The 16,705-nt window shown below is 34.5% G+C and overlaps 1 protein-coding gene across 4 annotated transcripts in view; it reads right to left on the minus strand.

The window, feature by feature from the left end:
- Window positions 1-16,705, minus strand: part of LOC128987739 (uncharacterized) — a 282,377-nt gene that overhangs the window by 33,294 nt on the left and 232,378 nt on the right. For 3 of the 4 annotated variants that reach the window (XM_054408744.1, XM_054408745.1, XM_054408743.1), the window contains one exon: window positions 5,383-5,439. The exons of the other annotated variant lie outside the window; for it this stretch is intronic. In XM_054408744.1, the coding sequence (XP_054264719.1) occupies window positions 5,383-5,439 (57 nt within the window). The remainder of the gene's footprint in view (window positions 1-5,382; window positions 5,440-16,705) is intronic. 4 annotated transcript variants of the gene reach the window in all.

Below are 16,705 nucleotides of genomic sequence, written 5' to 3' on the forward strand. Positions count from 1 at the left end.
ACCCACAGTTTACAATAAATCAGTAGAACGCTTCAACAACCGTGGATAATTGAGTGTAGAAAGGTTGTTTGGACTGTTGACACTGACAGGACCGTCTTCTGGTTACTAAACAATGACGTCAGCAACTGAGACAAGGCTCGGGTTTCGGAGAACCTCAATATGTCAACAGTGTTTGTAAACTTGGGGATTTATAAATCTTATAAAACATCCGCAAAAGTGGTGGGAATATTAGATAAATTATCTTTTTGTGATAATGTAACTGGAGACAGAAAATGCTGTGATTGTGGACACTATATTAGTAGAGGACTTAATTTGTTTATCTGGTAGTCGTAAGTCTAAAGATTAATTCGATGTGTTAATAGATCCAGGTATACATAATAGGGGTTAAAATTGACACTGTTATTATAAGTAACAGTTACAGACAACTGCAACAAACAACCATAACTACAGGCAACAAATGCATACAATGTTGCGAGCGAGAGCTAAGCAAATGTATCAGTTACTAGACACACAAAGAACAGGTTACAAATACAGTTACAAGCACCAGTTACCGACAACAGCCCTAACTGTAATACGTACTTGTAACAATTATTACATACGATGTTTGAGCAAGGCTGAAGTTGTAATAGCATAGATTAAAGGAGTTGTCTACTCCTCTAATCTATGGGTATAGCATTCACTATAAATGTGTTTAATAATATATAGTCAATGGTTATAGTTTTTGGCATACAAACAACAGTTACAAATAACAGTTACAAGCATCTGATACCGACAACAAACCAAACTATAATGTTTACATGTGACAATTGCATACTATTTTTTGAGCAAAGATGTAGATAATAAGTCCTACAAAAACTGATACAAATTGTAACGGTTACAAGAAACTGTTACATAAAAACTGTTACAAATAATAACAGTTACAAACAACTCAAACGTTTAGATGTAACAATTACACACGACGTTGTGGGCAAAGGTGAAGCAAAGGTGTTGTAGTTATTAGGCCTACGTGAGGTGTGTAATATGATAATAGCGGTGTTGGAGGCAGCAGTACCGGAAATGGAGATAACATCTCACTCTAATCTACTTCCGCCAACTAACAATCCTCCCCAGTTATTGTCAACAGTCTTCCATTTCCATTGTCCCACTTGCATTGTGCAAGTTGAAACTAATACTCAGGTATATTAGGGTGTTATTGTGCGTAATGGACCAGTAGTTAGTGTGGTTAGGGAGGGTTGGTTTGTGAATAAATTTAATTTCATTCTTATTATTTTATTGTATGTAACATTATTTTTTTTACGTTTGCATAAGTTTTCGTTAGTTGAATACCATTGTCACGAGATTGATTTGGTCATTCGCCGGGAGACCAAGAATGTTGAGATTGATTTGATTTAGACAGTTAAAAATAGTCATTCAATTATTGATGTATAATATCACAGTTTAAAGAAAGAGGTGGATAATATGGACAGTTTATACAAACAATACCAACCTATAAAATAAGGAAAATCATCCAAAGTCATTACAAACTTTATACTTAAAGTAATTAGTTGAGTGAAAATAGTGACCACCTAGTTGATGAGAAAGATGTCGGTTTGATATTGAGAAAAGACTGTAGCTTTGCGATTGTTTAAACTGCGTCCAAATTGTCTTGATAAATGGGCTTTAAATCCCATCGCAAGGTACAGGTTTACAGTTTCCCTTTGAAATTCAAAACTATTATAAAAATACCCCCGCCGCAGCAAACCTGCCGACTAAGCGAATTTCCATTTGTCTGAATTGATTTTCAGTTAAATATATTTTAACTAGCAGAGTACCCGTCCTTCGTACGGGGTTGGAATATAAGTATAAAATGCTTATTGCAGTTATACTCAAGCTTTGCGTTTGCAATAAGGGAGGACACAGTTTGATAAAATTTGCTTTTTTAAATTTACAGTATTCTATAGTATTACACATCTACCATAGCCATAATGTTCTACCACTTCACCTAAACAATAGAGAAAAATAAATTATCAACAATTCGCAAAATATCACAAATTATTCATGAAATGAAAAACATAAACATAACTGTAAACAATCCTACTTTGACAGTTCTCATTGCGAATCACAGTTTTTTGTTGCTACTTAGTTCAAATTAGCTGTTTTCATAAATGCAAAAAAATATAGTGCTGCACCCTGTTGGTAAATCTTATAACTTTTTAATGCTTTTCCATATCATAGAACCAAATTTTTTTAGTTGAAACAGCTGACTAAATTCTTTAATTCCCTTTAAATATGAATACTCATAAGGTTAACATGGGGAATTACAGATCCACTGGGGCAGAGCCCGAAAGGATTTTTGAGATAAGAATATGCCTATATGTTAATCGGGAATGTAAGCTATCATCATGCCAATTTTCAGCCCAATCCGTCCAGTGGTTTATGCGTGATTGAACTTCAAACAAACAAACAAACAAACAAACACACAAACTTTCACATTTATAATATTAGTAAGATAACATTAGGTTTAACGAGTACCTAGGTTTGCTGATACAAGGAAACTAATAAAGTGTGTTTTTGAGTAAAATATTGATAGCTTAGTACAAAATAAATAAATTTGCCAAGTTTGATCAAAATATATTCATAAACAAGCAAACTACAACATTTGACAATATTCTCCATAAGAATAACATGGGAATTTTAAATTTACAATTTTTTTAATTTTCTCCGTTACTAATAATCAAACAAAAATACTTTTATATACTAAATTATTTGTTTTTTTAAGCTCTTTAAAAAGGTTTAAAGAGAAATTGGGAAATTTTGTGTTTTGAGGGTCAAAAGTGAGAAAATTCAATTTTTACCCCATAAAACCCCCCGTAAAGCCCCGTTCCCATGGTCCGATCGTGCTGGTTCGCGAACTCATTCAAGTTTATCCCGCTTTACACCTTTAAACCAAATTTCATCAAAATCGGACAAAAATTACTCAAGTTATCGCGTTCACGGACGTATATATATATAAGTCTATATATATATATATATATATACATATATAAAAATTTGAACGAATAGTGTTTTTGGCCTCTGGGGACATCAAAATGAAAAAGTAAATCGGTCCCGGGTCTAGGTCTTACCGTGCCACCTACGGTAATAGCTACTTCCCTATAGGGAAATTCGCTAATAAATTGTTTTATATAAATAATAGAATTTAGCCAAAGTTCTTCAAAAAATTTGGATGTATGTTAAATGAAACCACAGACTAAAGTATGTTTTACCTATAATGAAACTAAGCAAAGCACTTTCATACTAAGTTTCACAATAAGGAAACATAGGAATAGAAAAACAAATATTTTCCAAGAACTGACAATATTGACTGCAGATAAAATAAACACAGTAATTTCAATGTTTTACATCAACAGGTCCTCATAATCTATTGTAGGCTATTAAATGTGTTAAAAGTGAAAAATAACAAAGCGGGGCCTCAAAGTGGCGTGATTAATTTCACTCAAAAGAGTAATTTGATTGGGCGGCGCCTCGCACGCTGCCGACAAATTTATTCACACCCATTACGTGCTGGGGGCCGTTAGCGCTTTATGCTATCATAGAGTTATTCTCACGTTGGTTCTAGGTAAAATAGGATCTTCTCCTACAACATATTTGCTACAAAGAGGGAAAAACTGGGTATCATAGTGGTTACAGTGCTGGTTTTGCAATGTTAAGTTTGCCATTTCAGCCTTGAGCATTTTTACTTTGTTAACTTTGAACTATAAGTTGTGAGCTGGATGTCGTATGAGTATTCTCAAGTTTATAATACAAACACTGTTGACGTGAGGTTCTCCGAAACCCGAGCCTTGTCTCAGTTGCTGACGTCATTGTTTTAGAAGACTGTTTAGTGTCAACAGTCCAAGCAACCTTCCTACAAAAATCATCAGTTATTGATGTGTTCTAATTTATTGGAAATTGAGTTATTGGCACATAGCTCGGTAATAGGAACATGTATAATAATGCCCAACTACAGAATAGCTGTTATGTGATTGCAGATAGAATTTTACTTTAAAAGTGTGATTCGTTTGGGCGAAAAAATGGTTATTTGGAGTCTAATTTGTTTATAGATGTAGAATGGTATAGGTTGACATGAAAACAACCTATTTGCACGTTACATGGGGTGGACGTTACACGTTTTTGTACCATAAGGTTCTTATGGACCTCACGTGGTTCGAAATATACGACTTTTTGTAACCTTGCGGTTTCGTCGATGATCCCGCCCATTATCGTTTGCCTTTCAAGTATGTGTTCTTTTAAACAAATGATTACCTAGAACGGTAAAATTGTCTATATTTACAAAACTGACTTAAAAAAATTCCATTGTTTAAGTATAGTCAGATGTCTATGGCTGTAAAGAAAATTATTTGCAATTCATAAAAAAATCTAAATTCTATTTGCAATACATATCGAGCAAATATAGAGAATAATTATTGTGAATGAAGTATCTTAAATACATATACCGAACCTGGGATGAACCCCGTTCCCCAGCACGAGGGAGGAAGTATGGGAGTGATGAGTGATGGTAGGTACAGAGAGCGGATGCGGAAGCTGGAGAGTAGCACGTAGCACGCGCGGGCGCGGGAGAGGTCGCAGCTTCAAGGTCAAGCGTGTAGCATGAGATAATGTGGTTCACACTCGCAGACCCTCCTCAAATTTACACAACGTGTCGCCATTGACTATCCACCATCTATCCACTAGGCTATAAACCCTGTGATGCTAAATTCAATGATGCATGTAGTGATACTTATTGGCTTCACACTCGCCTCCTCAGACTGATCTACCGATCTACGTACGCGGGATCAAAGTGGTTAGCAATAAAGTCTCTTCTCAAAATTGCACTACAAGCTCTTATAAACCCTATGCTGCTACCAATTGAATCCGTCGAAAGCTAATGTAGTTCTATTTGATATTACATTACTCAAATTGATATAATGTACGACGTGTGCGAGTTAAAACTTAAAGTACAGCATTTCTCTTTTAAACGCCTTCTTAAGATCGTTTCTACGAGAAAGAGGTTGAATTCAAATTCCTGATTTATTACAACAGTTGTACAACAAATAAGGTCTCTCAAACTATAGCACTCTTCTTTCATTTCTTCTTCTAACTACAGTACCCGCAGTGTAACGTTATTCTTGAGTATATTCTTTTTCCGTTAGCAAAACACCGTTTAGTAAATAAAATATACAAAAAACCTTAAACAAGTCCCAACAATTAAAATTATTTACTTAAATTTACTAAGGTAAACTACCGGAAATAATAATTTTTCTACGTTATAGCACTTGAAATACCGATAAAACAATACAATATGTAAACCAACAAAACCAAAATAAAATATGTAACACAAAACATAAAACAAATAAAACTTACACAAGGGCCTCGGCAGACCAGTGCAGCAAGGCATTTCTGTTTCCCATCGATAGTTACCTGATAATAAACAAAAAATATGTTAAAAATACAGGGAAATGATTCCACGTTAGAGTAAGAAGATAAGAAAGATAAATACAATGATAAGATTTAGAGAAATTATAAGAAGGCCGCAGTAGTAACGACACAACACAAGACTTAGCCTAAACCAAACATGATATGCGAGAGGGCGTTATGTCCTCTTATCTGTTAAATGCCCGCTCATCTGTCATTCATTCTGTATTGAATACCTTTAACCCTTCTGGGTTTTAAAAGTAGTAACTTACGGTACTTGCTACAGAGGTGGGATTTAATTCAAGTCCAAAAGCACAATGTTAAATATTAAATATTTTATTAAACTTGTATCACAATGAAATACAGAAGGGAGGTTATAATCCATACCAAACGTTTTTTTTTGTTTTTTTTTGGGTCGGATTTATTAGGTATAGAACAATGTGTCAAATCTAAAAAAAAATTAAAAACCATACAGTAAGTAAGTTTTAATCCATACCAATCTAGTTCTAAAAATAAAATAGATAAAAATACAAAAATTTTCCCCAAAAAAACCCCAATTTATATAAATTGCTGAGATTTATCACGCAGTCACTTTTATGAGCGTGGTTTTATTTGTGAAAGAAGAAAAGTTTTACTCTAATTAGGGTAAAGTATAGAAAACAATAGTTTCGCTATAGGTAATTAAATTTACTTCCATTAAACAAATCAAAATGTGCAACATGTGAGTAAATGTTAACTGTATTTGGAGGTTTATACAAAATAAATATCTATAGAGGTGACATAAAACTGCATTGACCGGTTCAGTACATAACATTATCCAAACTGCAAGTAACCACTATTTTACCGTTCTGACCTACTGATAATCACTTACATGCGTGTTAATATTAGGTCATTAACTAAACCTTCCCTAGAGGCGGTAGTGTGGGGAACCAATTATTAATGGTTAATTTATTATTAATTAAGGGGAAGTAATTATAATTTGTTCGTTCATTAAAACTGCACTTTGCAAATTGCTTGGTGTATAGCCAAGTCACAAACTGTAATTAAATTGAAAAACATAATCGGCGAACTATAATGCAAATGGTACTGTCACGTTGAGTGCTGAAATGGGTTAGTATTGCGTGCTTAAAGTGCTGAAATATGATTATTGATAACTCCCCAAGTAAATGATGTGAATGCATCCAAAATGTCAATAGAAGATCCCCAGGCCTCCATTTTGGTCATTATTGGTGACGTTACTTCCGGTACGTCAATTGATGTAGTCCGCCGGTGGGGCCGGTTGGCTAAGTCACCGCGAGGAAGAAGTAGTCCGTTTACTGTCATATTTGTGTCTAACGACCCACAAACTTGTTTCTTGACACAAAAGTTGGTAATTATTGGAATAATAACCACAGAATATTATATACAATCCGTCCAAGTGTCATTTAGAACGATCGTCAATGCAAAAAAATAGTTCACACACAATGTCAAAAAAGAGTTATTATTATTTATAAAAACACTGTTCTTACAGAGAAGACGATTATAGTAAAATTTCAAAACTATTCAAAAACTATTTACAACCCCACCCACCACATTTACACACACCACACAAAAGTACGAGAATACCACGGTCCCGTGCCGAAGTGAAAAACCGGAGCTGAAAACGGTTCGCGCCAAAATAAACTCGAGAACTGGCACAACAGGCTGACGCGCGATACAACGTTCCGGGTGAGGTTCATAATGTCCAAATTTCACAAAGTCCAACGTCTAAAATATTAAATAAACAGTGTGTTTCATAACCTCCAAACTTCATAAACTCCAAAACTATAACTTTCAAATAAGCACAGTTTCACAATGTCCAAATTTCACAAACTCCAACTTTTAAATATCAAATAAACAGAGCGGTTCATAACCTCCAAGTTTCATAAGCTCCAACGGTACAGTCTCTGCCATAAGTCAATCGAATTGGCGGGATACCGAGGCGGACGGGCCGAATGAACCTCTCTGTTTTACACAAACATACATTCACTCAACCTGCTCTGCTACACTTATTTGTTAACATACAAATTTCAAATTGATATATTATTTTTCTGGAAAAACCAGTGCTCATTACTATGTAGCTAGTTTTTACCTTAACATAATTTTTATAATTTATTTAGGCAAATTAAAACAGATGATTGTTTTTTAACACCATAAAAAACATGAAAAATGTAGTAAGCGAGGAACTTTTTTATTTTTTGGTCAGGGAAAAAATTCCTGCGGCAAAGTTTTAGATCAAAGTATGAATTTTATTTTTTATTTGAAGCTTTTTTTGATACGGAGCCTGCTTGTATAATTTTTAAGCGATTAAAAATAGGCATAAAATCGCTTGGCATTGGCGCTAGGAGTTTGGCCGGCTCAGCATCAGTTTACGGGATATAGAAACTGAGTTTCTAGCATTTAATTATCATTATACTGTATTACATCAAATATGTCATTACATTGCGAAGAATGGTAACTTAATTTACAGGCGTATGTTTGTGCATTTTAATGCTTACCGGTAGTCTATAGTTAACAAAATTCTTTGATATAAATGCTTCCCCGATTGTAATTTCGGAAATTGTCTTCGTGAAATATGAAAAGGCATATAAAGATGTGGAGATAATTTAAGTTCTTGGTAAAACCCACTGAATTAGCGACCTGGCCCAGTTATTATTTCTACTTTTATTCTCCTTTCGTTAAGGTAAACTAAATTAGTGTAAATGCATCCCTTTGACTAAACTTTACCCTAGATTTGGTTCTGGTCAAAATAATATAAACAAAAATAGAAACTACTCTTATTCTAAGTTTATGTGGTGGAATTCCTGCTAAAAGTGCGGTTGACTTTACATTCTATCGAAATAGGCCTATTTAAAACGTTCAGCGGGTTCATAGTTGAGACCATGGTTGAGACCACATTACAATACCTATTTATTTGCTTCTTCATCCTCTTTAGCCATTTAGTTGTTAGATAGTATTACATGTTATATTCAATGGATATATTATGATTTTATTTTAAAACATTTAACGAGTTTATATTCATCTATATTTGAAATACCCCCGCCGCAGCAAACCTGCAGACTAAGCGAATTTCCATTTGACTGATTTGATTTACACTGAAATGTCTACTTAAAAATATAACATTTATTCCCGATTTAAATAGAATTAGTTTAACAAGTACTTAGGTTTGCTGCATCAGGGAGGTAAAACTGTTTTTTTTATGTTAATAGTTTGTAAGAAATAAAAACATTTTTCTAATTTGATCAAAATATGTTCATAAACAAGCAAACTACAACAGTTTACTTATTCTCCATAAGAATAACATGGGAATTTTAAATTTACATTTTTTTGGAATTTTCTCCGTAACCATTAGGCGCATAATAACGCTTCAATATACTAAATTATTTGTTTTTTTAAGCTCTACAAAATGGTTTGGAAAGAAATTGCTAAATTTTATGTTTTTTGGGTCAAAAATGCGAAAAACCTATTTTACCCCATAAAACCCCCCGTAAACCCCCGTTTCCATGGTCCGATCATGCTGGATCGCGAACTCGTTCGAATAAACGTAGGTTTACACGTTTGTACCGAATTTCATCAAAATCGGATCATTTTTGCTTGAGTTATCGTGCTAACGGACACACACACACACACACATATATATATATATATATATATATATATATATATATATATGAATTTGAACGGATGGTGTTTTTGGCCTCTAGGGACCTCGAAACGAAAAAAAAATCGGTCCCGCGTCCAGGTCTTACCATGAGTACTACGGTAATAGCTTATTCCCTATATGGGAAATTCGCTAAAAGCTAATCAACGGCTCACGTCTAACATTTTTGCCACTGCAGTGCATGGTTAGGGTTTGATTACCCATTTGTCGAAACCAATCACGAAATTACGTTTCTCCAGCATTGACAAGCATATAAAGAAAAGGAAACTACCTCAAAATATTACTGTTATAGGTTTTCCCTGTACTTTATTCATACTATGCATGCTAGTCTATATGATTTTAACCCCTTTTCCCTTTGAGAAACAGAATGTACCTAGTTAAAACCTTCTCCAAACAAAATTAATAAATCCCGCTCACTGGAACTTGTCATAGTAATTGCTTTAGTGAAAAAATATATTGTCTTTACGAACTTTTTTAGTTTAATTGTTGGAGACTTTTCCCCCTTGATCTGCATTTAACATGTGTATATTTATTTATCATATGTTATTATTTCTTTCTGTTTACTTTTTCATTACATTGTTTTTATTGCTCAAGTCAACATGGTTTCTTTTTTATAATCTTAATTTTAACATTTCCCAATCCAACATTAATTCTCAGGTTAGTTCCAGAGTAGCCGTTGAGGTCATTCCACTTTAAACAAAATATTGATTAAACACTAAAGTAAGCGTCAAATGTTTACAGAAACGTTTAGAATATATCATCTCATTATAATGTTTTTGAAATAAAAACAAAGCAGGAGTTTTCCATTTAATATTGAATCCAGAATTAATTAGTGAAATTAGTGATTTGTGTTAAAATTTTATTTGGCGTTTTCTGGTATCTTGGTTTTGTTGTTAAAGTTAGTGATGGTAAAAGGCCTAATTGAGTTCGCAGTTTACATGCCGATTTTGCAGTTTTTTTTTAAGTCAGTAAAAGATAAATTAATTTTTATTTTGTCCTTAGGTAATTACACATTAGTCCATACGGCACGCGTACGATTGTAGTTTCTTTCTACACGTTGCAAAATGCTAAATTGCCCTACCTGTTTAAGCAATCTACAGAAACATTGTTTGTAAAAAATTAAAAAATACAGGCTATTTTATGCATTAAACTATTGGCTACAACTTAGCCACAGGCAGAACCTCTCTGACCAAAACAAAAAATAGGCCTATATATTTTTTTGCAAAGTATGGTGTTTCCTCTTGACGATAGCTTCCCTCTTGACTGCAACGCCAGCAAGGCCGTGGTGCGAAGTTTTTGCTGGACTGTACTTTTTCTTATCCAACCTAAACCCCTAATCAATTCAAGCTAAGTGCTGCATACATTTTAATTTATATTCACTAAAAAATTGAGATTCAGACTAGTTAAAGTTAAACTGTGTAATGAAATGTAAGTGATAATTTAAGGTAACATATTATAAATAATATTACAGAAACCCTTACAGTTAATAAAACACTATTCTACAAATTCTCTCCAGAAAGTAAATCTTATGAATAATTAACCACTACGGAAATCTATATATATAATATGCTAAGCCGATTTTTGTAAACAGACCATTTATTTATTTATATGATTAAAACTGTTGCAATAGGAAATGTCTACTCACTGTTCTGTTTAAGTGACAAAGAAGGAAAAATGAGCTTTTTTCTGCCAGAAACAAGAAAATGAAATGTATTAAGAAAAATATGTGTTTCATCCCGCGCGTGCTTTGCATGTCACAAGGGATTATGTATTTAATAAAAAAATTGCATTAATTAAAATTGTTTGAATTGAATTGAATTGAATATATACATATATAAAAATTTTAACGAATGGTGTTTTTGGCCTCTGGGGACATCAAAATGAAAGAGTAAATCCATCCCGGGTCTAGGTCTTACCATGCCACCTACGGTAATAGCTTATTTCCCTATAAGGAAATTCGCTAAAAATGACACCAAAAATGATTGAAGCAAAAGTTATCAGTGGTAAGTTTAAAGGAGAAATAGTCATAATCCAAAGAATAATGATGATTTCATCCGAATTACCCTCTGAATTTAAGAAACTAAAATTTCCTTTTTGTCTTGCTTTCGCAATAACCATTTTAAGACACCAGGGCAATCCCTGACTGTCGTCGGTTTAAATTTAGAAAATGCATGCTTTCACACGGACAGCTGTACACATATATATACAAATATAACAATTTTAACGAATTGTGTTTTTGGCCTCTGGGGACATCAAAATCAAAAAGTAAATCGGTCCCGGGCCTAGGTCTTACCATGCCACCTACGGTAATAGCTACTGTACTTTCTTATAGGGAAATTTGCTAAATAGAATCTAAAAACTTTAAAAGGTACCTATCTAATAACTTGTTGAATTATTTACATTGAACACTATTTTTAAATAGAATATGCAATAATCGTTACAACAACAACAACTTCATACCTTAATATTTTATACGACAGTCAAAGACTCCACTGTTTGTGATTACGCATTTTTATTGGTAAATAAAAGGTATACAATGCTTAGCTCTCCACTGAAAAGGCAATCAAAATATAAATTATCACCTTGTCAAAACTTTAACATTATTGAACTAGCCACATTAAGTTGCAAAGAGAAACGAGACTGCTGTGAGTAAAAAAGTGTAAATACTCGAGTATGAGCTTTTATTGAAACGTGACCAGTATACCTACAATATGTAGTAGGTTATTTAATGATGTATAAGTTAAATCCTACTTATAAAAATGTATTTCTGCGTTTATGTATGTTAGGATCTACCTTTTTATGTAGTTTAAACTCATCCTTTTAGTGGGTAGAATGAATGAAGTACAAGGTTTTCGGCACATTTCTAACAAAGGGCTATTTTTACACATAACAAAAAAACAACTGATGTAATCATTATGAAATTTTAACAGCTATTAGAAAATATACTTATAAAACATATTTATATGTTTTAAAATTTTTCATCGGGAAAAAATCTCTTACGATATTTGTAATGTAATAAAATTGGCTTTTTAATTGAGAGACGTAACAGTTAAGAAACTCAGCTGAAAGCTTGAATTAAAGGTATTAAAAATGTAAAAATGTAAATTTGATTTGCACATTGTGTGCTAACACATATTTGAGTCACACAGCTGAGTGTTCTTCAATCATAAAATGCACGTATAATCAGTAGTTGAGCGCTGGCGAACGGTGCCTGCTATCTGACTGTGGCAACCACTGTAGAGACTTCTGGCTCAGACTGTACCGTTGGAGGTTATGAAATTTGGACATTATGAACCACACTGTTTATTTGGTATCTTAACGTTGGAGTTTGTGAAATTTGGACATTGTGAAACAGTGATTATTTGAATGTTATAGATTTGGAGCTTATGAAAATTGGAGGTTATGAACCACTCTGTTTATTTAATATTTTAAGCGTTGGAGTTTGTGAAATTTGGAGTTTATGAAACGCTCCCAACGTTCCCCGTCTATATCTGAGCTCACACTAAACCAATATAGTTGGAGTGGCATGACTACAGCTTTTGATGTAGTCAGCCATTCGTGCTTGTTACGTACTACATCAATTGATGTAGTCAGCACTCGACGTGATAAGGAACATAATGGTCAGCCATTCGGGGAGGGAACATAGGGTAATAATGCATATTTCGCTGTTTAAATAATCACGTAAATGCTGTGAATTATTAAAGAACAACTAGTTTAACGATTGGTAAAATTTAGATACCATCTCAATCAAAGAGTGATCCTAATTAAATGTTAAAAAGAATGTACACAATGTAATAACAACTATTCGGTATCAACTAACATAGTTAAAACTAACATAACGTAAAAAAGGCCTTGCACTATAAACAATTGGTTTAGAAACTAACCAAAGAATTGTAGATAATAGACGAAAAATTTGCAAAATTAAAGACAAAGCTCTAAAGAATGGAAAAGGCTACATCCATTATCAACAGCTTCACACACTGTCAACGTTCCATCTCAACACTGAAGCTCAACCAGCTGATAGCTTATCATTGTTGATAACAGCTGATTGCTGGCCGACCATCAGCTGATCGACTGAAGAACAAGAGTAACGACTGATAAGAACGGACGATTACATCCGATTACATACTGAAATGCTATCTATTGTAAGCGTAAGATCTCATTTTGGTTACTTTATTGTTTATGTGTTGTCGGTGGTGTCGTTTATACATGGACAAATCTAAAAAATATTTTCAAACATCAAAAAGCTGCTGCTGATGACCGATGGGTTTGAAATACATCAAGGATAATTCGACTAACACCATGAGTTCGGCATTTCTGTTTAAATAAAATCAAACACCGGTACTAATATTGATAAACATTTGAACTTTAAATAAAATAAACAAAATATATTAAATATAAAATGTATACAGATGAAGACACATCTGTCAAATCCACACTGCTGACGAACTGGGGTAGTCGATACTTAAATACAATGACAAGTTCGGCATTTGTTCGAATCAAACATAACACCAAAGTGAACATTCGTGAACGTTCAAACTTTCTATGAAAGAAACAAATTAAATCGTAACCAAGATGAATACCTTGGGAGTACGCAAGCAGAATACTAATGTTACTTTTATCTTGGTGATAAACCTTCACTACACGAGTCCCATCGGATGACCGGACGAGGTGAAAGTAGACGAGAAAGAAATGAGAGAGGCGATCAACAAGCTTTGGCCTACAAAAAGGTGTCCGGGTCACAACTGAACACCCTGTAGAGGCGCTTCTGGACGAAGAGTGCTCAGGGTTTCGGTTCTGAAGAGCTCGTAATCAAACCCAGTCAATCAAAAATTTTAACGTGATAATGCAGACACGAGGCAATTCAGATTTCACCTTTAATTGTTAGGCACGGCAGGAATATATTTAAGATAATCACGTAGATGAGAAGGTCTTCGCTTCTTGAGGTTTTGTGTTCAAATCCAATCGACCGTCAATAATCTTTACCTGTGATGAAAGGCTACCAGGTCGTTGAGAACCAAAAACTGTCATGTCTGGAAGAAGTATGATTAGGTTATCACACATGATTGGGGTTTTGAGATTCAAATGTCTTTAGCCAAAATAATTCAACATTCTATTTGTTTAAATTCCCCATAAATCTGTTGCTTCTATGAGAAATATGTTTGATGAATCTTCGTAAATTTACCGTCTTGTAAATGTTTCCATTGTGTAGATACTGTATATCGAGAAGTGTTAGTGAACGTATTTTCACTGTATTCATAAAACCTACTGCATTAATGGGAGGAAGTATCAACACGTTCTTAACATGGTCTTTGTCCGTTATCTGTTGGAGCGGGCGGCACGGCAGCTGGACCGCTCTATACGATTTACTGAACACAATACATGCCTACTGGTCTTGTAGCGGCTGTCTTCTCCTTTGTGTCGGCGAGAGAATATTACAGAGTTATAACACTCCAGCAGCTATCGGCTTGTCTTTAACAATGTGATACGATTGACATACCTGTGTGTGTGTTAACGTACTTTTTACGCTTGTAAGAAAACGTTAAAACTCCTCATCTTGTACCTATCTAACGTCAGACTTTTGTTAGCATATCCGATATCACAAATATATAGCCCCACGACGAATAGCATCCGGGTTTCAATAAGAAATTTCAATTTTCAAGGCGAGTACTGGAACGTCTCGTTTGCCCAGACAATGTAGAATATGTAGGCTATAGTTATTAGGAAGTCTTTACTATTGTTCCGGGCTTATAAACGACGGCAATTAAACAATCTAAATTATTAATTCTGTAAGAGATTTTTTTAAACCAAAATTGTCAGCGTTTGACAGTTCGCATGATGATGGGAGGGCTCAAATCAAAGATCTTTATACCAGGGGGTCAGGAAAAATAACAGATTATGTCCAAATGTACCAGAAATAATGAAAAATATATTCCGTTTAAAATACATTGGGATTGAAAAACGTCTGCTTTGTTTACATTAAAATGTGATTCTACTTTTTAATTCTGTTGATAGAGTGCGTGAAGTTTGTTTACTAATCAACAAATAATTTAGATAAATTCTGCTTTCACAAGTGGTCTAAAAATTATTAACTAAAAATTTTCAGAGCTACTGCGTGAAAGATCGTTTGATTCTCAGGTTGAATATAACAATAATTTGCCTTACATTTGAACTTTTTATATACTTGATGTCCCTACGTGTCACTAGCATTTATATTTTTCCACTGATAATCACCTAACTAATCCTAGCTAAGATGTAGAGATTATTCTAATTTTACAATATTTCTTGAAGCTAACTTACCACAGGCTACAGCATTTATCACCATTTCTGCCACTACGCCGTTTTACTTCACTGTCACTCAATGACACACACTGATGGCCAAGACGATGGCCAAGACCGACTCTAAACTGACACTGACTACCACGCGTCGCAAGAGGGTCATAAAGCAGGGGCTGCGGAATCTTCTAGGCGCCTTCCAACCCGACCCACAAATGTTCTCCAGTTTGGGGATGCGTCACACCCCCAACATTCTGGACGCACGAGACCCTCTAGAATGTTCTTGCCACTCCGAAACACCATAGACAAATAGAAATATATACCGACAGCAGTGCTGCGGTTAGCATAAGTTCTGGCATCCACCGCTAGGAGCATCGTGTAGTTACGGCCTTAAGTACATGGCGCTCCTAGCTGTGGACGCCAGAACCTATGCTAACCACAGCACTGCTGTCGGTATATATTTGATTCTATTTGTCTATGGTAACACCATAATCGATTCCCGATTCCTAACTCAGTATGAATCGGTCGGGGTTAAACCACATACTAACATTAACACTGAATGTGGTTATAATTAATTGTTGTAAAACGATACTAAAGAATAGATTTTGTAAATTGAATTTACAAATATTAATTACGGAGAAGCATTTATTTTAATAAACTGAAATTCCTTTGGGCACAATCCCTCCTGGACTGGAGGGATAGGCAATTTAATAACAGCGTTCAGATTGCATTTGTAGACTTGAAGGCGCGACGGTGTGTACCTTTTGAAATGTTAATAATTCTATGGACTAAATGATGTCAAAATTTACGTCATAAGTATGCCATCTATTTGTTATGGCTAAAGTTATTTAGTGAATATTGCGGATAAAATGTGATACTTAAGAGAAATTTCACATTATTTGTACCTTTGAACGTTAAATGCTAAATTTGAACAATAAACGATGGGTACTACGGTATTTCTGTTCTATAAGTCCATATTCACATTTCTTTTATAACCAAAACATTTAGCTGTGTCATAGGCATTGAACCCACCTTGAGGTGGTAGACTCATTTTGAATGTTTGTTTATTCCTAAGGCCTCTCCAAATATATCAGTTGCATCTAAGATTTCATTTGACACAATCCTTTAATAGTGTCTTCTATCGTGATTTTGAAAGCTACAAACTCAGTAGCAATAGGTTCTACAGCATCACAACAACAACATTATGACGCAGGATTCCTTAAGGACGACAGATGGGCGTAAGGAAAGGTCTGGAAGGACGACGCAGCAGCTGTTACCTCCACCTGTCCTGCGCACGCGCCCCAACCCACCTAGGGT

This window comes from Macrosteles quadrilineatus, unplaced genomic scaffold, assembly GCF_028750875.1.
Source record: "Macrosteles quadrilineatus isolate MER2022 unplaced genomic scaffold, UCM_ALF_1.0 Scaffold_2__2_contigs__length_208266976, whole genome shotgun sequence".
Lineage (NCBI taxonomy): Eukaryota > Metazoa > Arthropoda > Insecta > Hemiptera > Cicadellidae > Macrosteles > Macrosteles quadrilineatus.